Genomic DNA, 22,756 nt, shown 5'->3' on the forward strand with positions numbered 1-22,756 from the left:
GGCCGCGAAACACACTGGGTAACATCGCCTGGGAGGCCGAGAGAGACATCATGTTACCTGGGCAATCACCGTTACCGACAGCTGCAGGTGCAAACACCACTTTGCGACGATGTTCGCCGTTTGCAAATACAAAGTTCCTACGATGATCTCACAAGGCTAGGAAGATGGGTACAGAGAACACCTAGAACATCATGCGCGAGACGACGCTATTGCTGAAACACTGGTGATCGATGACGGCAGACGTCCCAGCACTTGAAAGGAGAAAGATTGGCGGACCTTTCGAGCCCGGTGCCCTAGGCGGGCTGACCGACCGTGCTGCTTTCACCCTGTAGGGATGTGGGTTGGATGTTGTTCTGTGCTGTGCAGCATTCCCTTCCATGTGGTGACACTTCTAGTTCCTCATTGGCATCAGGAACAAGAGCGAGCTCTTCGGAACTATGGAAAGAGCCCTTGACGAATCAATGACACGAATCAGGAGATTCGAGAGTGACGCCAATGCAGCGGGCGATCCAATTCCCATGCAAGCCGAGTTCAATCGTCAGATGACACTTAGGGAACAGGTTGACAGGCAGCTTGCCGACCTGCTTCACCTGCCTGGTACTCCATCCGATCGCAAAACCGACTGGAACCGGGGCACCATCACTGCGATCCCTGGGCACAAAAGGATGTTAGAGGCAACCGATCTGGACGGTCTGACACATGAGGAGGGGGCAAGCTTGTAGAAGTACGGTGAACTCCGAGCAACCAGCGCTCCACGCTTCACATGTCCGCCAAGCTGGCCGGGACTTATTGGTGCTGGTTTTGCTTTCGCCGGGCCGTTCACTTGAATGCCCCGCCTGTGCTACACAGCACCATGGGCAAAACCGGTTACGTGTTTATGCACGCCGGGTGCAGGGATCTCGTGGAAATCCACAAAGCGGACCATTTCTGCTCCCTGCACAAATTACTCCGAGATTATCGCCCTACACCAAGCATGTTGCGAAACGAAATGGTCACGTACAACCATTCGGCATATCCGATCATCCTGCAACCTACAGCATGTGAACATAAAGCTGGATACACGCGTCCGAGCTTGGCCGGCCCCTGCCCCAGCCGCCGCAGTCGCGCACGGGCACTGACTCAATCACTCGTGCATCTAGGTTTATGTTCACATACTGTACCTACCGAGGCAATCGATGCCCCAACAACGATTTACGGTGGAGGTGGAGGGATGCGAAGAAAAATCGGGTTGGACCATCCGTGCACACTAGTCGGCTGCACCAAGAGATTTTCAGCAGAAACAATGGTTCCGCGAGCATATGGATGAACACGGGGGCCAGCCGGCGGCCCCATCATCCTTGTACCAAAATGGGATGCAAGAAAATCCCTGTCACGGCGCTGACGACTCTGAGCAATCATCTCCCGCGACACAATCGCAAGTTCACATGCACGCACGAGTGCTGTAAAATGCCGTTTTACGCATCAGTTGACCTCGGTTCCAATGTTCCAATGTCAATGACACCAACACCGACACCAGACCCAAGGATCCACGCCATGAAAATCGACTCCGACGAGGACATCGCAATCGACCTCACAGCAGACAGACTCGTTCACCGTCACACGCCGCAAACGTGAAGCTGGCTCCTCATCCTCATCCTCTGTCGTTGTCAAACGTGCCAAAACAGGGGAGGGGGGTGTGATTGATCTTGTAAAGCAGGAGGGTGAAGGGGTGAGGGAGAAGGAGGAGATGCGGGTGTTGAGAGAGCAGGTGCGGAGTTTGCAGGAGAGGTTGGGGAGACAGGGGGAGGCGAGTGGGAGTGGGAGTGGGAGTGGGGATGGACCGGCTGGACTGGCTGCTCAATCGTCTTCGACGGCGTAAATCTTTTTCGCGCGGCGTTCAACCTTGGGACAGGTTCGTTATCATGCGCCACGGCAGTTGCGACCTGCATATGGGCTTTCATCAGCAGCTTTCAGCGTATTTCTCTTCACTATCCCTATCTGGCCCCCTACTGCAAAGATGTTTTCCACCCTTCCACGTTATAACCATCGCACAAAGTCTTGCTGGTCAGAGAAATCGAATGTGAGCATTTGCCTATTGTACGAATGTCAATGAACAGGATTTTGAGCAAAAAAGATGGATAAGAGTGGGATATATACTGTACAAAGGGAACTACGTTTCCCGGCGAAGCGGTTGTGGCGGGGGCCGGGAGGAGCGTCTGGGGGCCGAAGCTATATACACGACGTGGTGGTGCTGGGACTATCACTGCAACTACTGCGGTTGTGGCTGGTCAACCACCCCCGATGCGTTGGAGAGGTAGTTGCGTTTATACCAATGACTATAGTAGATCAGGATACACGTCGGCTGGCCAACTACACGAAAGCATCACGGTTTCAGCTGGAGAATCAGAAACCCACATTGGGGATTACGAAAAGGGGGCGGCAACTTAACTGATCGTAAACGAGATCCAAAACATGTAGTTCCCCACCGTGTCAAACAACACCTCGTTCTTTTTCCGGAGCGGTTCGAGGGCTTTTGTTTGCAGGATTAGGGGGAGTTGGAGCATCATTGCCCTGAGAAACATCATAGTAAGCGTCCCAGACCCCTACACCCCATTCGCATATAAACATCCACCCACACACACACACAACACACACCCAACTCACCCAAAAGCCCACCCATTCAACGCCCTAGTCGGCACACCCACCAACAGTTCATGCAACGCCGCAGAAATAACAAACACGGCAATGGACGCGACCACGGGCGACAGTTTGTACTTGACGATGAGGGGGAGGTACACGTGTCGTTTGCCCCAGTAGTGTACCGGGGTGTTCCAGAGCCGCCAGTATTCTGCTATGTCTTTTGCGTTCCACCTGCCCGGGGGGGCGTAATCAGACATCACATCAGTTGGCCTGTGGGGTGGTACGTCAAACGGAATTGGCCAATGAGATAGTTTCACCTACCAAGCAAGATAAAACCTCCGATCCCCAAACCGACACACCTCCGCCACCATGTTCAACCCGCACTGGAACACCACATAGAACATCAACAGCCACATGACAACGCTGACGATGCTCAGTTTCAGGACGCGTTCAAAGAGGTGGATCAGGTCGAGGTCGTCCAGGGCTTTTAGACTGTTTTGCAGGGTGGGCGCGGCGTATTGCCCGCCGAGGAGGTAGAGTGCTGCTAGGCCCGTGATGAATTCGAGGAGGCGTTTGGCGAAGAAGGTGGGGCGGAATGCGGGGGTTAGGGGGTAGGCTGTTTGGTAGCACTGTTGTGTGGATTGGGGGAGAGAGTTTCAGTGAATATTCGAGAGTGGGTATGAGATGAATATGGTGCGACATTACCAGTGTAGGACAAAAAACAAAATACAGCAGATTCCCCAACGTCAGATTCGTCGGGTATGGCGTCTGATCGACATCAAACCGTTTCTCTTCCTCCGCCGCCAGCGACGCGTCCTGGGATGTCGGCTCGTGGCGGCGGGCGGGCGCAACTTTATAGAAACTCTCGGATCGGAGGTCGCTGTTGACTAGGACGTAGGATATTAGTTTTAGGGTGAGGATTGTTGCGCCGATTAGGTTTAGGGCTGATAAGGCCTGTAGGTTGTGATTTGTTAGCGCTGCGCTGGTGGGGGTTTTGGGGATGATGTTGGTTTGCGCAAACGTACTGGATGCCAGATGTAGGACCATGAAAGAAATGTAGGGATCCCGATCGCGGCCGCGATGTTGATCACATTGCACATAGTGATATAGCTCGAAGTTGCTCCCTTGCGCATCTCGGAGTGGGCCAGGATTTGCAGCGTGTATGCGACGAGAATGGTCATCTGCGGTGGAAAGTAAATGCTAGCGACGTCCAGAAAGAGACGCGTAGAAATGCACGTACCAGCTGCACAGCATGGCTGATGACAGTCCATTTGAAATCGACAGCTCGGAAGGACGAGAACGGCAGCGAGAGCAGGAGTCCGTATTTCATGTAGTTTTCCACCATAAGGCGGATGTTGGACACCGCGAGGAGGAGCATGGCGAGGTTGTAAAATCCGCGAAAGTTCTGTTCGGGACTCTGCGTGAAGAACGCGGTAGTCAGCACTTTGTCCGTCCATATGAACTTTCCGATTCTCCCCGCATACCTCTTTGGACAACGGCGACGCCCGTATCGTCGTATGCACAACATACGTATGACTATACTTCGTAAGCCTTCCCGATTTCTTGAACGGGGTCGGGCTCCCCGGAATTCTCACCCCGTTCGCCACGCGACTCCCAGCAGGACTCACGTCCCGTCGCCCTATTCGCGTATCAGCCACGCGTCGAAGAGCGGGGCTTGAGTCTCGGGAAGCTTTTTGGTCGACGGATTGGCTGCGGAACTTTCGGTTTCGGACTACGGGGGAGCTTGTGCGGGACCTGCGGGGTGGAGTGCCCGGCGTGCCTAAATGCTGGTTGGGGATGGCTAGATCTGGGCCGTTCATGGTGCCGAACGTTCGTTCGGCCAGGGCGGGTACCTGACTGAGTGAGCTGAGATAAAAGGTGTGGTGGAGTATGCGAACGGAAGGAGGCCAACGTCTTCGTCGGGTGAACCAGAGAGTCGTGCGTGGCCAAGTCGCTGGTCCCCAGTCTTAGAATTGCTGTTAACTTCAAAATCAGGTACGAGTTTCGGCGAGAGCACGAGCGCCGAACGAGTTTCCAGACAGGCCGAGATACACTATGAGCAGAGAAACGAGCTTTGCTGGCTGTGCGTTTGCAGTTGTGGAAGTGGAGTCTCGTCGTCGTTGCAGTTCAGGGCGGCCCTGCATCTTGGGGGGGCAGGGCTTCGAGCGTGGGGAGCTCGTCAGTCGCTCGGGGCTTTCTCACGCGTCGTCTGCCCAACGTCACTTCTGGGGCAACTTTTCCCACGAAACCCAACAACCACTCATCCCGCTCAGCAACACACAACCACTCATCCCGCTCAGCACCACCCAATGTCCTCCCCCTGGGGCCACCTCGCCTCCCTCAACGGCCCGCTCGCCTTCCACACCCTCCCCTCAACCCATCACACCCTCGGCACAGCACCCACCTGCGACATCTCCCTCCCCACCGCCGCAACATCCATCTCCCAACACCACTGCCGCCTCCTCCTCCTCGGCGACATGCCCTGCCTCGAGAACCTGTCCCCGCACGGAACCTATGTCGATGGGAAACATGTCGAGGGGGCCACGAAAGTCTCGCTGACGAACGGGGCCGAGATCCGGCTTGGCGGCGACACGTTCTTCGTGTTCACGAACCTGCTGGAAGACCCAAAGCTCGGCGTGTTTGAGGGACGGGTTGTTGGGGAGAGGTACTACGTCTTTGGCGGGTATGAGTTGGGGAAAGGCTCGTTTGCGACGGTGCGGCTGAGCGTGGACCTGAAGACGGGCGAGCGGCTGGCTTGTAAGGTCATACAGCGCGGGAAGGGGGCGAGGGAGAGGGAGAGGGAGGGGAGGAAGCCGAGTAGTGGGACGGTTATTGCGCGGGAGGTGGGTGGGGTTGGCTGCGGGGGGGTTAGAGGCCGTTTTCTTTGGGTGGGGGGAGGGATGGGGTTTGATGAATTTTTTTTTTGTAAGCAGACGGCGATATTGAAGAACATCATGCACCCGAATCTGGTGCAGGTGAAGGAGGTGGTCAGGACTGAAGAGTGTGTGTATTTGTTTTTGACGAGGGTTACCGGAGGTAAGTTCGAAGGCGAGTATAGGGTTTTCGGGTGGGTGTGGCGGTGTAGTGTGGAACAGTCGACTGAACCCCCTTTCCGTCGCTCATCCTCAAGGCGAACTGTTCTACTATGTTCAGAAACACGGCGGGATGGAGGAGCATGCGGCGGTGAGTTTTTTTTGTGGTTTCTCATGTAGAAGTATACACTCCGCCCATGGATTGACAGCCGCTCTCCCACCCATGCAGAAATTCGTATTCTACCAAATCCTCCTAGCCGTACAGGTATCATTTGCCCGCTAAACTCACCTCTCGCGCCCCCACCTCGCTCGTTCGTCGTACGGACTGACGTTCTGAAACCCCGCCAGTATCTACACAACCTGGATATCACGCACCGGGATCTCAAAGTAAGTACGTCCCCCTCCGCACTGAACTGTCTACACTCACACAAACAAGCCTTAACACCACCCCCCTTCCCTGTCCGATCACCAAAAGCTCGAAAACATCCTCATGGAATCTTCCAACCCCTTCGGCCGGTAAACCGCCCCCCGCACCATCATCAATCCCCTTTTTTTGCCCCAGCCAGCTCAGCTCATCGCCCCATCCTCCCAGAATCCTAGTCTCCGACCTCGGCCTCGCGAAAATGCTCGGCACCTCCCTCTCCCGCATGCGCACGCAATGCGGGACCCTTACCTACGTCGCGCCCGAGGTGCTGGCGAGCAGCGGGACGGGCGGGGACGGGTACGGCAAGTGTGTGGATTGCTGGTCGTTGGGTGTGTTGCTTTATACCATGTGAGTTGACGGCAAAACTCCCCACGGAGGAAATGATGGGTGGTGAATTGACCGGGGAGAGAACAGGCTGAGCGGGACACTGCCGTTTGGAACGGATAGCGATGGCCAGCTGCTCGCGACGCGGATCAAGCGCGCGGAATACGATTTGGAAGGGGAGGAGTGGGAGAGGGTTAGTCCGGAAGGTAAACCTGTCTCTCGCACTCCATCCGACTCCATCCGACTCACCGCTCTGGACCCGGCCCACCCCACCCCAACAGGAAAACACCTGATAACCTCCCTCCTAACGCACTCCCCCAGCGCGCGGCTCACCATCTCCGGCGCGCTGTCCCACCCGTGGATCACGAAGCGCGGGGACTTGTTGCGGTTGTTGTACCGGAAGATGATACGCCGGAGCCCGGACGCGGGGAGGGCGGAGTGGGTGGGGAGGGAGGCGGCGAGGAGGGATTTGGTGCGGTTGTTTGATACAGGGGCCTATTAGGAGGATAGAGATGGGTGGTGTGTATTTTCCGAGTGTATTTACAAGAAAAAGGATTTAGGGATTCAAAACGTAAGGAATAGACAACGGAAAAGAAAAAAAGACAGTGGGGCCAGTCCCGGCAGACAAGTTTGAGAGTTTGAAAGAGCAGAGTTTTGTGTGTGTGTTCTCTTAGATCTTGGCCTTGCCACTCATCCTCTGCATGACGCCGCCGAGCACGGTCACGACCTCGTCACTGGCCAACATTTCCCAGGCGCCCTCGGCCTCGCTTCTCAACCACTCCTCATCCTCCCACTCCCTGCTCAACCTATCCCTGAAATGGGCCTTTGTGATGACCCTTCCGACATCCGGCAACCTCAACGTCTTTTCCATCCACCTGACGGCATCAGCAACGACCTCCTTCCCCTCGCCGTCGACAAGCGAGTCGACCAGGCCGATGCGTTTCGCTTCCGCGGCGTCGACCATCTTCCCGAACCCGCACAGGCGGTTGGCTTCCCCTTGCCCGGTGAGGGTCGCCATGAGCTGGGCCCATTTGGCGGGGACGGGGATGCCGATGGCGACCTCGTTGAGACCCATGGAGGAGGCGGGGTGCAGGGAGATGGAGCGGTGGTCGCAGGCCATGGACATGGCGGTGCCGCCTGCGGGGCACGCGCCGTGGATCGCAGCGGCGGTGATCAACGGCGATCGGTAGAGCCTGGCCAGGAACTGGTTCGACACGGTCCAGAACCGCGCGTACTGCTCCCTGCTCGTCATGGGCGCAAAGATCTCGGTCAGATCGTTCCCGGCCGTGAACACGGGCCTGGATAGACCGGAAGTCAGGATGAGCCCCCTGATGTTGGGATCCTGTTCGCAGCGGTCGAGGGCGGCTTGGAGTTGCGACCAGAGGAGTGTGTTCATGGAGTTGACGGGGTTGCGGTGGATGGTGAGGAGCGCGTAGCCGGAGGGGGTGGGGGTGACTGTTACGTATTGGGCGGGGGCGGGGGAGGACATTTTGGAGGAGGGAGGTGGTGGGGTTGTGGAGTGGTTGGCTTGTGGGTGGTGTGGTTGAGAGGGGTGAGAGAGAGAGCGTGAGAGCGGGCGGTAGTATGGGGTGGTTGTGGTGGATGTGTGAGATATGAGGGTGGGAAAGTAGCGGGGGGGTTTTGCGAGAGTAGGAGGTAGAGTAGAGAGCGAAGGAAAAGGCAGTCTCATGCCAGTAATCAACTGTACAAGCGGGAGGGGGTGTGGGGTCCGCAGAGTGTTTTTTATACGTGGGAACAAAGGGCTTGAGAGAGAGCAAAGGGGCGGGTTGAACGCGTGAGAGAGAGGGTGAGAGAGAGAGAAGGAGAGGGAGGACCCTCGTGATGGCCAGTTGCATATGACAGCGACAGAGAGAGAGAGAGAGAAGAGAGAGACGCGAGGCAGCGGAAGCGGCCATTCTCATCTTCTTCATCTCTCAGAGAGGCCATCAGAGAGAGAGGGAGAGGGCTCACGTGACATTTGATCCACACGCGCTGTCGCTTTCTCTCCTTCCTCTCGCCCCCGTCCCGTCAGAACACAGACGCGCTCAAATGCACTCCCCCGATCAACTTCCGTCTTGTCCACTCGCTCGCTTCTTCAAACGTCACTGCTTAGTATAAAAGGGCCTGGCGTCCTCCTCCTCCCTATCCATTCCATCGGCGTAAGGCAAAAAGACCTACTACCCTCTTCCGATAGTACAACCAAAAAAAAAATGCACACAACATCTCTCATACATCTCTCCCTACTCGCCGTCCTCACTGCGTACGTGCGAAACAAAAATTCCCAAATGGCTCTGATATATACTTACAACCTCCTCCTCACCACCCGTCCTCAACTCCCATAGCCAACCAACCTTCGCAAGCCCCACCCACTTTCCTCCCCAACACCAACAACAAATCCTCTTCACACCCCCCCTCCACCACGCCATCCACTTCACACAACACACCCACTCCCACAAATGCACCATCCTATCCTCACGCCCCTCACAGCCGCTCTCAACCACAAATGGGATACGCCGCCGCGCTGCCGTCCGTGAAGTTGCTGTAGCTGGCCATGTGGATCGTCATGACGAGAGGACCGGGGAGGACGTGGTGGAGGTGGTGAGGCCCACCGAGGAGGAGGCTTGGGAGGTTGTTACGCGGGTTTGTAAGGGTGGGATTGTGAATGATGCGCATGACGGGGCGAAGGCAAGGGCGAAGGCGAAGGCGAGGAGGGAGGATGCGGATACGGAGGGGATGGAGGTGTTTGAGATTATCAAGAATGGGCCGTCGGAGAATCGGATCGATGTCGTTTTCATGGTGAGTTGGGCGAGCGTGCGGAGGATGGCGAGGCTGAGGATGGCGCGAGCGGGGGCGAGCAGGGGTAATCGTTCAACCAACCAATCAACCAACCATGCATCCATCCGCTTCGCTCATCCCCCTTCGATCATACCCATCCCAGGGCGACGGGTACACTCCCTCCGAAAAACCCAAATTCCTATCCGACATCCGCCGGCTCACCTCCGACATGTGGGGCGCGCAAACCTTCGCCTCCGTCCTCCCGCTCTTCAACATCTGGGCCGTCTTTGCACCCTCCAACGACAGCGGGATCGGCGTCGGCGGCAAACCGAAGGATACCCCGTTCGGCCTCTATCGCGACGGGACGGAACTGCGGGGCATCTACTGGTTCGTCTTGTCTCTCCCCTCCATATCCTCTTCCCCGGAAGGAGTCATCAGATATACATCTCAACATTCGTTCCTTTATCGTAGTTCGAAACCGAATGAGGCGCGCAAGGCGTGCACGTTGACAGGCCCCGCCGCATGCGACTACCCGAGCCTGATCGCCAACGACGACTACTACGGCGGCCTCGGCGGGGAATTCGTGATCTCCACGCGCTCGAACATATCCGGGACCGTGGTGCTACGGCACGAGATGGGGCATAATCTGGTCGAGGTTGGTGAGGAGTAGGTGTTTTTCCCATTTTCTCACAGTCAGCGGGGGGAGGGGGAAGCGATGGGAACTGACTCGCGCGTTTGATTCTAGATACGATGGAGGCCAGGTGTATTCGGGCGTCAACTCCGAACCCGCCGACAGACCCTTGTCGGAGCTCAAATGGGCCCACTGGTTCACCGACCCGGACAACATCGCCGAGCAGAAATCCGTCGTCCGTGTCCAGGAGTACGTTGCACACACATATGTATATCTCCATCACCGATCCCGGGGGTGTGTCTCCTCACATCTTCATCCCCCCCCCCCCCCCCCCCCCCCGATTTCTTTGATAGTTATGCGTGGTACGACCTGTCCCACGGGGCGTACACCCTCAACTTTTCCTCGGACGGCACGTACGCGCGGTGGGGGCTCAAGATCAGCGCGTCGGGGGTGGACGTCGACGACGCGATGCGGGTCTCCGTCGACGGCGTGGGGCTGGAGTGGCGCGGGGTCGGGCATCTCGATCGGTCGTTCTTCGACGTAAGGGCCGATTCAGTGGGGCACGAGCAACGCGAAATGAAGGAGGGATGGGGAACTGATGGGTTGTGTGTGTGTTTTTTTTAGTGGACGGGCGAGAAGGGGTTTGAGAAGGGCGACCATACCCTGACGTTCGCGCTCGGCATCCCTGCGCCGCCCGGGGCGCCGATCCGGCAGCTGTGCTCGGTGCAGCTGATCGAGTACGCCGCCGAGCCCGCCTTCCGTAAGTCCGAGCCCCCTCCCCATTCCCCCCTCATCGAATGGAAATGTCAAATGAACTGATTCATCGGGGTTTGATAGATATGGACAACAGTTACATCTCAGCATACCCGACGATCTCGCAATCGGGAACAAAAACCTACCGCCCAACCAACGAAGGCTGTCTGATGCGCAACATGGGCCTGCCCATTTTCTGCTCCGGTACGCTACCCCCCTCCCCCCCGCCTACCCCCCCACCCGGTGCTAACCTCTCCCTCCCCCAGTCTGCAAAGAAGGCCTATGGACCTCCCTCCTCTCCCGCCTGCACCTCATCGACACCATCACAACCACCTGTCCCGGCCCCGGCGCGCCGCTCATCACCGTCACGCCGCTCCCCCTCGCGCAGTTCCGGCCCGGCGGCGATCGGGGCCGCGACGTGGAGCGGTTCGCCGTGCGGTGGTATACGCGCCCCGCGCCGTCGCGGCTGGCGCGGCAGGCCGTGGGGGGAGCAGGACAGATTGGGAATGGGACCACTGAGGCGTGGCGACGGGTCCGGGAGTTGGATGATCTGTTTGTGGGGACGGTGCACCCGGGGATGTGGCGGGTGGAGGTGGAGTTTCGGAGTGTGGAGGTGAGGAGTGAGGGCGGCGTTATGGAGGGAAGGTGGGAGGGGAGGGTTGAGGGGTGTTGATGAGGGGTGCAGAGGGCGGTTCTGGAACCACTTTTATGGGGATTTAAATGTATACGGGCTTTTTAGTTCCCCATTGCTATGAAGCGGGTTGAAGCGTCTATTTCCCTCCCCTTCGACATGATACCGAGACAGAAACGAAAGCACTAGTGGGTATATCGCGAGCTGTGATGGGATCCCCGTTCCCCGCTGAGAATGTCGTGTAGCGTAGTCTATACTCTGCAGTGCACATCCCAAAATCGCACGCGGACTCTCCGAGATCCCGTTCGGGACCGCGGAGTGCCGTACATGTACAGCGTGAGAACAGCCCATCCGCTCAATCATCATCCTGCGGTTCCTCACCCTAAACCACCACAAAACCACATAAGTATCACAAAACACCATGCCCGCCCTCGCTCCCGGGACCCTCACCTGCCCATCACTCTCCCCCTCCGCGTCCGCCTCGGCCTCCTCTCCACCCTCCCCGTCCTCCCCACCCCGCTTGGCAACCATCTGGATCTTGTACGCCCCCGCCTCCTCCCGCTCGTCGTCGCCGATCGGCTCCTTGTCCAGCCGCTCGAGCTTCGGCAGCCGCGCGAGGATCTCCAGGCGGTAGGTCGGGTGGGATGTTAGCGGGTTGTCTGCGGGGGATGGGGGTGAGTGGCGGCGGGGTAGACGGCGAGGACAAACGGGTAGGATGGGGCTACGGACCTGTGAGAACAAGGATCCGCAAGCTGTGCATATGCGCCAGCCGGTCGATCTCGGCCGTCGAGCTCAGATTGTTTCCCCTACACGCCCCCGACAATCAGCAACCCCTTTCCGACACAAAATGCGGCATGTGGACCCCAAAAAACGCGGCTCCCACCCACCGTAAATTCAAATAAACCAGCCCGTCCAACCCCGCCCCTTCCCTCCCGCCGATCCCCTCCAGGCTGCCCAACCCACACTCGCGCAGATGCAGCACCTGCAGCGCCGGCTTGTCGTCCAGATCCACGCCCGCTACCGCGCCCAGGGGGTTGTGCGAGAGGTACAGTTTCTGCAGCTTGGGCGCGCCGAGCGGGTGCAGGCGCTCGAGGGTGTTGCGGGTGAGGGAGAGGTGGAGGAGCGAGGGGAAGGTCGGGAGGGAGAGGGTTGTCAGGGCGTTGTCTGGGGGGGGAGGGGAGGTGTGAGTTGGGGGCGAGCGAGGGGGATGAGAGGAATGCAAAGAGGGGTCGAGCGCCAGCGAGTGGTTCGGGGGCTGCTCGCTTCCCTTCGCCAACTTTTTGACCCCCTCGCCGGGTGCTCGCTTAGTCCCGCGGGTAAAGGGGAGTATTGCCCCCTTCGTTCTGAATTCTAAGGTGAGCTCACTTTGTCCCGCACTCGCCAGCCACCTACCATCAAGAGTCAACCACCCACACATAGGCCAATCGCCCGCCTCCCAGTTCCTAATCCCATTGTTCCTCAGATCCACCCACTGCAACCACTTCCGCCCGCCCAGCTCCCTCCCGACCACCTCGACCCTATTCCCATGCGCATCCAGACTCAGCAAAAACTCCAAGTTCGCCAGCGGGGACAGATCGGCGATGGCATTCATCGACAGATCGACGTAGCGGAGGTTGGTGTAGTTCTTGAGGATCGCGATGTCGGTGAGGGAGTGCGAGGGGAGCGAGAGCCGCGTGTAGGCGTGCGAGAGGCCATCGCCCGTGCGCGCGAGGAGCGAGATGGACGGCTGGATGAGGCCGGCGGTGAGCGGGGTGTCGGGGAGAGGCTCGTCGGCGTTGGCGTGGTGCGGCGTGTCTTCGTCGGACATGGTGGCTATGAGATGGGGACTACGACTTTTGATGGGCGAGTTTGGAAGGAAGGGGAGCGGAGATGGAGGATTCTTGATTGCTTTCACGTAGTACGCTGGTGGATGGAGGGGTCTGCCTGGTCCAATGCCTTTCCGAGCGTGGGCGCACATGCTGTCAGTGCAGCAAGTCCCGCCGGATTGACGGGCGCGTTGTGGCGGAGAGAACTCTCCTTTTCTGCTCCTTTTCTGCTTTGAAGTGGCTCCCCAACACGCACCTCGTTCGCTCACAACAACACTGCGGTCGGGCGACACCCGTTCGAGCCCCTCTGTCTGTTCCGGGTGAAAAGAGCTCGTTTCAAAAGACTGCGGTGTCCGGCATTCTGACTCCCAAGTATCTGGACGTGGCGGGTGTGAAGGCGCTTATCAGGGTCAATATCTTCATTGCAAAGTCTTGTGAGCGTCCTTGAAACATGCTGGTGAGGGCAGCGGTGTTCGGGCGCTGTTCGTTTCCAGCGAATCGACTGCCCTTGGTTGCAGCGGCCAGCAGAGTGGGTCAATTCCCCGCGGCGAGGAGGCCACAGCATCGCAAAGAGTTTTCCAACACTTCCGCTGTTCGTGCGTCTGAAAGGAAAAGCTTTTATGAACCTCCGAAAAAATCGAAAGATGACCGGCCACCGGAAAACAGCATAAGAGAAGCCCGCACCGCCGTCAAAAAAGTCCCGAGCAAACCCTCCCGATTCAACCCCACCCCCGCCGTCCTAAGGCTCAAACAAGTCCCTCCAAACCGCCCCTGGGTCCCGCTAGAAGGCTACTCAACAAACCGCACCCCCTTGTCCCTCCTCTCGCTCGAAATCGCCGATTTCGCCACCTGGGTCGAACAACGCTCCACCGAGATCGCCGTCCGCACCGCCATCCTCGAAGCCTACGAGAAGCTCGCGCGGCAGTACCTTGACAAAGGTGCGCGGATAGCCATGTTTGGCAGTTCGGCGACGGGGCTGAATCTGCCAAATTCGGACCTGGATCTGATCCTGCTGGGCTATGAGATGAAACTGAAACCGCGGTACCAGAAGAAACTGGCCAAGAAACCGCGGGATCTCGCCACGATGCTCCTCCAAGCCTTCCGCGTGAAGTTGCGCCAGAACAAACTGATCTCCCTCTCAGCCGACGTCGTCTTCATCCACGCAAAAGTCCCCATCATCAAACTCCGCCATACATCAACCAATCTCATGGTGGATATCTCCTCCACGACTACCGAAGAAAGCTTGCCGGACGTGCTTCGCTACATCGACTGCGTCAAGGAGATGATAAAAGACGACCGCGTCAAGCGCCTCACGTTCTTGCTTAAACGCATGCTCAACCAGCAGGAACTGGATAACCCCGCGACCGGCGGCCTGGGCGGGTTCGCGACAACGTGCTGGGCCAATGCGTTCGTGCAGGCGTACGATAAACATATCTTCGAAACCCAGCCCGCTGGAGACTCTTCTGTAACGGATATCGGGCCCATCTTCATCAGATTCCTCCAACACTACACGGGTGATACAACCCAGGAGCCCATCCACGTCCCCACCGTCGACTTCAACGTGGACAACGTCTCGCGACAGGGAACGCTGTCCATCATCGACCCCGTCAACGCATCCAACAACGTCGCAAAGGCCTTCACCCGCCCCGCCGACATGGTCGAACTCTTCCAATACGCTTTGACCCGTCTCCAACCCCACCTCAGTTCCCCGACTCATTCTCGCACCCACACCGAATCCCCACTAACCCCCCTCCTCGGATTTACGAACAATGAGCTCGCCCACCGCTCCCACATCGAAGCCCTCGGCACCGCCCTCCTCCGCAACCCCTCCAACAGCATCGACCCCTTCGCTCCCACCAAGGATAAACGGTTCAATCAGAAACTGAAGGGGGGGATGAGGAAGAAGTCTGAGGCAGGGAAGAGGACTGGGGGAAGGACGGATGTGGGGGATGTGGAGGGTGAGTATAGGGTGCGGCCGCCGAGGGATTATAGGGATGACGAGGAGGGGTTCGTGTCGGGTGGGGGAGGGCCATCGTGGGGCAGGCCGAGTTTTTATGAGCGGCATGGACCGCAGGTGGGCGGGCGGGGGGCTGTAGATGTGGATGTAGAGGAGGGGAGAGGACGGCCGATGGATGACTTCGACGATGATGATCAACCGCCGCCGACAAAGTCGAAACGCTATGATGACGACACCTCCCGGCCGCCAACACACTCAGTCAAACGGTACGACACCCGGGACGCGGCGCACAGTCCACCTGCGGATGCACTGAAACGCTACGACGAACGGGACCAGCCGTTCCATGCACCTGCGGCGAGTAACCAGCGTGACATCAAACCCCACCCGCCCTCAAATCAGAAACGGGCGCATGATGCAGCCGCAGACCACGACGGGGAGGACGAATACCCTCCGCGCTCGGAATTTGCTCAGACGGTGCGACGACCGTTGGGATGATTGCCCCCCCACACGCGAAATCAAAAACGCTCTTCCGATAACCGCGCGCCCCCCACAAAGCGACGGTTTGAGGATTGGTCGAGCAATCTTGACGATGATGAATACCTGTACGGATGGGATGGGCAGGATCGGCTGCGTTTGGAGCCCTCGGCCCCTCGTGAGGGTAGGAACTAGACGTGCTCTCACGGCAGCGTTGGGTTCCTGACGAGGCGTCATTGGTGGGCGGGCATCCAAGCTGCTATTCAGCGCAAGCGAGCCTCCACCCTTCTTCGCAGGGTCGGAGGACAAAGGGCGGTCAAACACATACGGGTTGCCAGCAGGATACCTCGCGCTTTGCCCAGTCTGCTTCACGATCGCGGTTCACCCAGTCCGTTTGTGACCGTTACTCACCTCATTTGGCGGCGTATAGACGATGGTCTTTTGAGAGATCAGCGGAATGTACTGCCTGTAGGCTTAGCATGTAAACGCAGTGGAGGCTTGGATGGCAGTATCGAACGCGGGCCTCGTTTGCGCAAAGCCTTGAATACGAAATACGGGTTTTAGGTCGTGGAGCTGAATACACGCCGTGTGTGTCGACCCCACTCCCGCCTGATGAAAACGGAACCGATGGGCCTTGTTCTTCTCCAGAGTTGATGCACAGCACAAGGTGCCGCGTTTCTGACCGAATCCGTCCAGGATAACCAGAGCTCCTCGACGAGAACAAGAGACAGGAGTAGACAGATGTAGATGACGGCTAGATAGCAATATATGGTTGATTCTCAGCGTGGTTCTCACCCTCTATGATGCCACTTCCAAGTTCCAAAGGACTGATACCCACGCAAACCCCGAAACATTTCTGTAACTACAATTCGCCGCGAACCCAGCGTCGGGGTTCCAAAGAATTCTAAATGTACGTACATGATAAAACCTGATCTATAATGTGATTTTCGCTAATTGCTTCTCCAGGCCAGCTATCTCCTCCTGTACACCCTTCTTCGACGCCAGTTTCTCCTTCTGCTCGGCGTTCAAATCCGCAGGGTCTCCTCCAGCGACTTTCGTTTCCAGATCTTGGATCTGACGCAATTTTTTCCGCAGGTTTTTGATCCGCTTTTCCGTATCCGCGGCGGGGGCGGGGGCAGTGGGCTGGGATGTTGATATGGGTGTCGGTGCTGATTTCGCAGCAGGGTTGGCAGGCGTCGGTGGCAAGGGCTCCTCCTTCTCCTCCCCGTCCTCCCCGCCACTCTTCTTCGCCCTCCGTTTCGCATTCTTCCTCGCGCTCTTACTCAAACTGCTATCCGCCCCCGGATTCGCACCCGCTGCGGCGGAGGAAGGCACGCCAAGCCCAGCCACATACCCCGCAGGCACCCGCGTCGCCTCCACTTTGGCATTCGTGTATCGGTTGACGTCCTCTTGCGGGACGTAGCCTTCCCGGACTTTGCGTTCTTTGCGCACGGAGCCGTCGGGCCGCCGGCTGGCCGGGATGACCCGGTCGCCGTCGGCGCTGGCTTTTATGCCTGATATTGATGACATTTTGGGTGTGTGTATGGGGTTGAGTTGTGAGGTTTCTCTGAGAGTGATGAAGGGGATGTCCTTCGTAGCGTGCGAACATCTTACTGTTAGTGACGGCTTCCCTCACCAAGACGATTCTACTTGAACAGTACCTGATCCCTACCTGTCTCGGAAGTCTTTGTGACGGGGTTCGGAGGAAGTGGTGGAGGCAGGACTCCGACTCGACGGGGATGTTCGTCTAGTTCGTTCGGGTGAATGCAGTGGGGAATGTCAAACTGAGAGAATTGAGACGAAAAGCTGGCGAAGGGGCCGAAAGCTTTTCGAAATTTCGACGTTGGAACTTCGTGGGGGCACTTGCAACCATCCCCACTCATCCCCACCTCCCACCGGCTAGTCGCCAGCGCCCACTCCTTCCCATGACAGCTCAGCGTCCTCACCTCGGCAGCACACAATCCCTGCGCCAAAAGAAACCTTCGCACAACCATAACCACCTCAGGTCACATCCAAAGGAACTCACCTCGAAAACGGAAAACTTGCAGACCTTTGGCAACCATGGCCGTCATAAGCGGTCCCGCCGACCCAAGCAAGCTCTCCCTGCAAAACTCAGTATTAACAGTCGAGCAGTTGCAGACTACGCCCTCGATGGATGACGGGATCCCTAAGGGTGCGTAGTGGTCCATATCGGTCCCACTCCCATTGACGATAGAGAAGACTCATCCACTTTTTTTTTTTGGGTATTCAGAGCTAGAATATGAATTGAGGGTCCTAGGCTGCGAACTCATCCAGAGCGCTGGGATATTGCTCCGATTGTAGGTATTCATCACGATCGTTTCTGCGTCGGGTTGGAGATACGGGTGTAGAAGATCACGGGGACTCATCGCACGCAGGCCGCAGGTATCCATGGCGACTGCCCAAGTGCTTTTTCAACGGTATTATTATGTTGCGAGTATGCGGGTTGCTGCTGTACGGGTATGTGTAGTCAGTGATCCCCTTTCAAATCGCAACATTCGCAGGCGATATTGATGGGATATTGGGGTTTCAGGATATAGCCATGGGCGCCATGTTCCTCGCGTCAAAAGTCGAAGAAACCCCGCGTCGGATACGAGATATCATCAACGTGTTCAGCTGGCTGTTTGATCGGTATCGGGGGGTTGAGCCGAGGGTTGAAGGGTATCTCGGGTTGGTAAGTCCACTCACATCCTTCTCATCCATTCCCGTATTCGAGGTTTGATGGACGATTTCTGATTTCAGCAATACAACGACTTCAAAGAAGGCCTCCTCTCTGGCGAAATGCGCATCCTCTGCATGCTCGGCTTCAACGTCCAGGTGCAGCAACCGCACGGGTTCATGATCAATTATTTGCGGAGTCTGGATGTGGCTGAGAATGAGCAGTTGGCGCAGACTGCGTGGAATTACCTTAACGACGGGTGCGTAAAAATGTCCTAATCCCCCTTCCCCTTCCCATAACCCCCACATCTAATCATGACTCCTCCCAACAGCCTCCGAACAAACATATACACTCTCTACCAACCCTCCACCCTCGCATGCGCCGCCATCCATCTCGCCGCGCGCAAACACCGTATACCGCTCCCGACGAATCCGCCATGGTGGGAGGTGTTTGATGCCGAGGAGGAGGATCTGAGGAATATCGCCGGGGAGATTGGAAGGCTGTATAGGGGCGGGGCGAGGAGGGGGTTGCCGGTTACTGTGGGGGAGATGGAGGTGTGGTTGGGGAGGGAGGGGCCCAAGCCACTGAGACCGAACGCGGATGAGGAGGTTGGAATGGAAGTGGGAGTGAAGGAGAGGGATGGGGGAGCGGGCGTGGGAGCGGGAATGGGTGAGGTGACCCTGGTTGGCGCGGAGCCATAGATGGGCAGGAAGTGGCACAATCAACCTGTCAGATGTATATAGAGAGAGGTATTCCGAAGCTTTTTGGGCGTATTGCTGGCATCACTTCTATTTCTGCACATGAAAGCCTATCTAGAATGAATACGAGTTAAACTCCGCTCTACTACTACGCTCTTACGGGGAAGTGGGGGGCTTTGTCTGAACGTTCACTCGGCCTGACCCTCATCGGCATCATCCGCCTCCTCCGCGGCATCCCCATCCCCACCCGCATTGTCAACCTCTTCCCCTTCTACAGCGTCATCCGCCTCCACAATATCATCCCCATCCCCATCCCCATCACCCACACTCTCCCCCTCCCCATCCGCCCCTTTCGCCTTAACCCCCTTCCTCTGCGGCAGCACCGCCAAAAACGCCTGTTGCCAATCTTTCAATTCAAGATACTTTAGCATAATCTCAAATACTGCGAATTTCACATATCAGTATCTGCAAACGGGGCAACTGCCATAACCCAGGGTTGAATTACCGTGGTTGATAGTCAGAACCTTCCGCGTCTGCATGTCAAGGTAGTCCCCCAGAGGGAGACGCGCCGTGGGGATGCCTAGTTGCGTTGCTTTTGTTTGGCAGAGTCCCTACATCGAAAGAAAAAAGAGGGAATTTGAGTGGGTGATGACGAGTGGCAGCAAATGGTCGGTCGCTCGGTGGCCGGGACGTGCTCGCTAAGTGTTGGTTGATAGGCGGAGCTGCTCGCTTCGCTCGCGAAAACTGCAAACTAGCTGGTGCTCGCTAAAAGCTGCAATGAGGGGAGTTTTGCCGCCTCCGGCGCAATGTGGCTCGTTTTCGCTCATGCAGGAGTTCGCTCCAGTCGAACTCCCTAACGCCCGGTCTCCTAGAACGCACCAAACCCGCTTCGCTCCTGGCTTACTCCGCTCGGACGGACACCCACCTTATGCCGATTCTTATCCACCAACCCCCCAATCACATAAACCTTCCCTTCATCCAACTCCTCCACCGTCTCGCCCGCATCCGCGCTCAAATACACCAATCTCCCTCCATCCACCAAACTCTCCACCCCATCCTCGAGCATCTTCATCGGGCATTTACTCGTCTGCCAGCGCGTGTGATCGGGCGACATGTGGGTGAGATTGTCCTTGATGGCGCCCTTGTAGGAGGTGAGAGTGAGTGAGACTGGGTGGAGGGCGGATTTGTTGGTGGAGTAGCATTGGATGACTTGCTGGGCTGTTGATTTTATTTCCTGTATCCCCCCCGGCGGGAGGTGAGTGTATGTTCGACGGTCGGAGCTTCAACGGGTTCCGGCTTTGAGACATACCTTCTGAATCATCTTATCCTCAAAATCCAAATCAATCACAACCCCCATCGTTGACGGCTGCTGGTCAGGCCTCCACCGCGGTTTCGGGACGAATAACCCTACCCCAGAGAAACCCCAGTTCAATTCCCCCGTACGCACACTCAACACGTGCAAAATGGGAATGGCAAAGGCATACCCTTCTGAATCTTCTCTTTCTTAACAGCTTTGAGCTCCTTCCGCTTCTCCTGGCGTTGCTCCAACCGCTGTTTCTTTCCGGCCTCCCATTTTTGTTCGCGGAGGGCTCGTTTGCGGGCTTTTTTGGATATGTATTCTTCGGCGGATTGTGCTGGTGGTGGGTCTGAGGAGGCGGTGGGTTCGTCGGAGACGGGTGTGGGTGCTGGCGGAATGTGAGCGAGGGCGGGAGTGGGCTCGGGCGTTGGAGCCTGCGCTGTAGCTCCTTCTGTTGTGGTTGACATTGGGGTTGGTTGTTCAAGTTGAAGAGTTCATGCGAGAGCGAACCCTTTTTGACGTCGTGACTCACCAAGTGGCTTCGTTTGCGTTCCAGGATGCGCAAAAAACACCTTCCACAAGCGGATCTTTAACACAAATACGAAAAGAAGAACCACACCGCAATCTCTCAACAGCGCAGCTATTTTCAAAGTGAGGCATCTGCGGATTGAATTGGAGGAATGCAAGACCAAGACAACATTTATTATTCCGGGGCTGTACAATTGTTTCGTGTCCCGGACAAGAGGCTAATCTAGTTAAACAGCCCAATGCTGATATCTGTTGTGGTGGTTGTGGTAAATGTGGATGGAGAGTGGTATTTGCTTGAGAAAGCTGAGCGCTTATCCGGAACCGCCAGACTATTAGAGATGAAAAGAGGAAGAAAGTCAAAATGCTTGTTTTGCGGATATGTATGAAATCACAGACGATATGAATACTTACGAAAGCCTTTCCGAACAACAACACCTGGAGGGCGTCGTAACCAGACAACACACCAGCACCAGCAACAGCACGGAGAATGTTGGCACCAGCACCCTTGAAGAGAGACTTGGTACCCTCGGCCTTGACAATCTCGGTGAAGGCGTGAGCGGAGCTGCGGTACTTGACGGCCGCACCAGAGGTCATCATCATACGACGACGAACGGTGTCGATGGGGTAAGAGGCCAAACCGGCACCGATGGTGATACCCCAACCAAGGAGGAAGGAAGCACCGAAGTTGTTGGCCAAGTTGCCGGTGAGGACCTGTGATATCGCGAGGAGGGTAGAAGAAGATGATAAGTAATTGATCATCATTCTCAAAAGCGAAGGAAACGAATCCGGTAATAAAAAAGGACTGGAAATCAAAATCAAGATACTTACAACAGGCTTGAGAGAGTCGTAAAGACCGAAGTACAGACCACGGTAGACGACAATACCAACGCAAGAGATGACGAAACCACGGTAGAGACCAGCGATACCGTCAGTGGCGAGGGTCTTCTTGTAGACGTCAATGAGACCGTTGAACTGACGCTCTCCACCCTTGCCAGCGGACTTGTTGTCGTTGGCGAGACGGGTACGGGCGTAGTCGAGAGAGTAGACGAAAGCCAGGGAGGAGGCACCGGCCATACCTCCAGAGGCCAAGTTACCGGCGAACCACTTCCAGTATCCATCCTTCTCCTTCTTGTAACCGAACATCCTCTTGAAGTAGTCCTTGAAGGCAAAGTTCAAGGCCTGGGTAGGGAAGTAACGGATGACGTTGGCCATGTTTCCACGCCACAGTTGGCCGGCACCCTCTTCCTTGATGACACGGCTGAAGCAGTCACCGATACCCTTGTAGGGGCTGGAAAGACGACCCTGCTTGATCATCTCATCCTGGTTCTGTTTGTGATAGTAAAAGGGAGAGAAAGGAAAGAAAAAGAAGAAGTAAGTGAGTTTGTTCGTCGGAGTGGGAATCCGATGGGGAAAACCGCATCTGGGAAGATGAGGCGACGATCGTGGACACCAACGACCAACACGGCCCAGAACAGGTAGTAGGAGTCTCCCTGAGACCCTCCAGCCACTCCGAAACCCCATCAAAAGGGATCGTGGGACACCGCATCGACTGAGCCCAGCCGTGGGGAAAAGAAAGACATACCTGGATGAGCAGCTTCACACGCTCGATGGGGGCAGCAGCCGTCTTGGAGACGGCGGCGGAGACGCCTCCCATGAGGAAGTCGACGGCGAAGGACGAAGGGTTGTTCTTCTTGTCAGCCATTGTGAAGGATGTGCTGGTTGTCTGATTTGGGTTGAATCTGACGAAGGATGAGGTTGGAAAGGGAGAGAGCAAGGAGAGGGACGGGCGAAGTGGGTGCGGGTTGATATTTGTTGGGGTCTCGCAGAGGGGGCGTTTGTGAAAAAAATTCGGTTTCCATCGGAGTCCCTCGGGTATGTTGTTTGGGTCAAGGCCCACCAAAACAACGGGCACAGAGAAATGCGCGATTGACTTAGCGACCCTAATCAAAAAGGCAGAAAGCACGAGCAAAGCAACGAAAACGGCAACGCAAATTATTACACGCCTTTTGCGCCTCCTTCGGTCCATGCAATTGGCCCTGCGCCACGCCCACGCCACCCGGGTTCTTCCGGGTAATCGATATGCGCTCAGTCATGATGACTGCTGATAGACTCTCCTACGTCCACGTGACCG

General features: G+C 56.8%; 11 protein-coding genes across 11 annotated transcripts; 5 read left to right on the top strand and 6 right to left on the bottom strand.

The window, feature by feature from the left end:
* Positions 1-853: 853 nt before the first annotated feature.
* Positions 854-1,858, top strand: EV422DRAFT_568222 (uncharacterized protein; the record flags this gene model as incomplete). The annotated part of the gene is made up of 2 exons (XM_053072624.1): positions 854-1,040; positions 1,665-1,858. The coding sequence occupies 2 exons, from the start codon at positions 854-856 to the stop codon at positions 1,856-1,858; spliced, it is 381 nt and encodes a 126-aa protein (XP_052925032.1).
* A 390-nt stretch (positions 1,859-2,248) lies between these two features.
* EV422DRAFT_497209 (MBOAT, membrane-bound O-acyltransferase family-domain-containing protein) lies at positions 2,249-4,439 on the bottom strand (the record flags this gene model as incomplete). The annotated part of the gene is made up of 8 exons (XM_053067931.1): positions 2,249-2,349; positions 2,429-2,550; positions 2,644-2,850; positions 2,941-3,248; positions 3,325-3,573; positions 3,645-3,800; positions 3,860-4,036; positions 4,104-4,439. 8 exons carry the CDS (start codon positions 4,437-4,439, stop codon positions 2,249-2,251), a joined length of 1,656 nt encoding a protein of 551 aa, XP_052925033.1.
* A 245-nt stretch (positions 4,440-4,684) lies between these two features.
* EV422DRAFT_85122 (kinase-like domain-containing protein) lies at positions 4,685-7,092 on the top strand. The gene is made up of 9 exons (XM_053074453.1): positions 4,685-5,462; positions 5,553-5,655; positions 5,750-5,802; positions 5,881-5,916; positions 6,000-6,038; positions 6,127-6,167; positions 6,244-6,423; positions 6,490-6,605; positions 6,681-7,092. Exons 1-9 carry the CDS (start codon positions 4,929-4,931, stop codon positions 6,899-6,901), a joined length of 1,323 nt encoding a protein of 440 aa, XP_052925034.1. The 5' UTR covers positions 4,685-4,928; the 3' UTR covers positions 6,902-7,092.
* Positions 6,899-8,264, bottom strand: EV422DRAFT_532203 (ClpP/crotonase-like domain-containing protein). The gene has a single exon (XM_053070515.1). The coding sequence runs from the start codon at positions 8,087-8,089 to the stop codon at positions 7,070-7,072; it is 1,020 nt and encodes a 339-aa protein (XP_052925035.1). The 5' UTR covers positions 8,090-8,264; the 3' UTR covers positions 6,899-7,069.
* Positions 8,265-9,132: 868 nt separating this feature from the next.
* On the top strand, positions 9,133-11,231 carry EV422DRAFT_497189 (IgA peptidase M64-domain-containing protein; the record flags this gene model as incomplete). Its single annotated transcript, XM_053067930.1, has 8 exons — positions 9,133-9,195; positions 9,338-9,561; positions 9,646-9,840; positions 9,920-10,054; positions 10,159-10,360; positions 10,445-10,565; positions 10,643-10,762; positions 10,825-11,231. The coding sequence occupies 8 exons, from the start codon at positions 9,133-9,135 to the stop codon at positions 11,229-11,231; spliced, it is 1,467 nt and encodes a 488-aa protein (XP_052925036.1).
* A 68-nt stretch (positions 11,232-11,299) lies between these two features.
* Positions 11,300-12,996, bottom strand: EV422DRAFT_597359 (uncharacterized protein; the record flags this gene model as incomplete). The annotated part of the gene is made up of 5 exons (XM_053073624.1): positions 11,300-11,571; positions 11,640-11,848; positions 11,919-11,995; positions 12,077-12,353; positions 12,582-12,996. 5 exons carry the CDS (start codon positions 12,994-12,996, stop codon positions 11,545-11,547), a joined length of 1,005 nt encoding a protein of 334 aa, XP_052925037.1. The 3' UTR covers positions 11,300-11,544.
* Positions 12,997-13,445: 449 nt separating this feature from the next.
* On the top strand, positions 13,446-15,446 carry EV422DRAFT_568228 (uncharacterized protein; the record flags this gene model as incomplete). Its single annotated transcript, XM_053072625.1, has 1 exon — positions 13,446-15,446. One exon carries the CDS (start codon positions 13,446-13,448, stop codon positions 15,444-15,446), a length of 2,001 nt encoding a protein of 666 aa, XP_052925038.1.
* Positions 15,447-15,902: 456 nt separating this feature from the next.
* Positions 15,903-17,315, bottom strand: EV422DRAFT_85264 (partner of Y14 and mago). The gene has a single exon (XM_053074454.1). The coding sequence runs from the start codon at positions 16,953-16,955 to the stop codon at positions 16,359-16,361; it is 597 nt and encodes a 198-aa protein (XP_052925039.1). The 5' UTR covers positions 16,956-17,315; the 3' UTR covers positions 15,903-16,358.
* On the top strand, positions 17,274-18,677 carry EV422DRAFT_558022 (cyclin-L1; the record flags this gene model as incomplete). The annotated part of the gene is made up of 6 exons (XM_053071923.1): positions 17,274-17,598; positions 17,677-17,743; positions 17,822-17,903; positions 17,977-18,117; positions 18,186-18,361; positions 18,434-18,677. Coding segments are annotated over exons 1-6 (822 nt in total), but the record flags the coding sequence as incomplete, so codon positions are not given.
* Positions 18,677-20,574, bottom strand: EV422DRAFT_588059 (guanine-N(1)--methyltransferase). Its single transcript, XM_053073487.1, has 5 exons — positions 20,285-20,574; positions 20,110-20,207; positions 19,726-20,034; positions 19,306-19,411; positions 18,677-19,242 (listed from the first exon to the last, which is right to left on the bottom strand). Exons 1-5 carry the CDS (start codon positions 20,562-20,564, stop codon positions 18,989-18,991), a joined length of 1,047 nt encoding a protein of 348 aa, XP_052925041.1. The 5' UTR covers positions 20,565-20,574; the 3' UTR covers positions 18,677-18,988.
* Positions 20,575-20,738: 164 nt separating this feature from the next.
* EV422DRAFT_532223 (mitochondrial carrier domain-containing protein) lies at positions 20,739-22,511 on the bottom strand. The gene is made up of 4 exons (XM_053070516.1): positions 22,208-22,511; positions 21,454-21,951; positions 21,037-21,336; positions 20,739-20,954 (listed from the first exon to the last, which is right to left on the bottom strand). The coding sequence occupies exons 1-4, from the start codon at positions 22,325-22,327 to the stop codon at positions 20,937-20,939; spliced, it is 936 nt and encodes a 311-aa protein (XP_052925042.1). The 5' UTR covers positions 22,328-22,511; the 3' UTR covers positions 20,739-20,936.
* Between the last annotated feature and the right edge of the window lie 245 nt (positions 22,512-22,756).

This window comes from Fimicolochytrium jonesii (assembly GCF_025526975.1).
Source record: "Fimicolochytrium jonesii strain JEL569 chromosome Unknown EV422scaffold_14, whole genome shotgun sequence".
Classification (NCBI taxonomy): domain Eukaryota; kingdom Fungi; phylum Chytridiomycota; class Chytridiomycetes; order Spizellomycetales; family Powellomycetaceae; genus Fimicolochytrium; species Fimicolochytrium jonesii.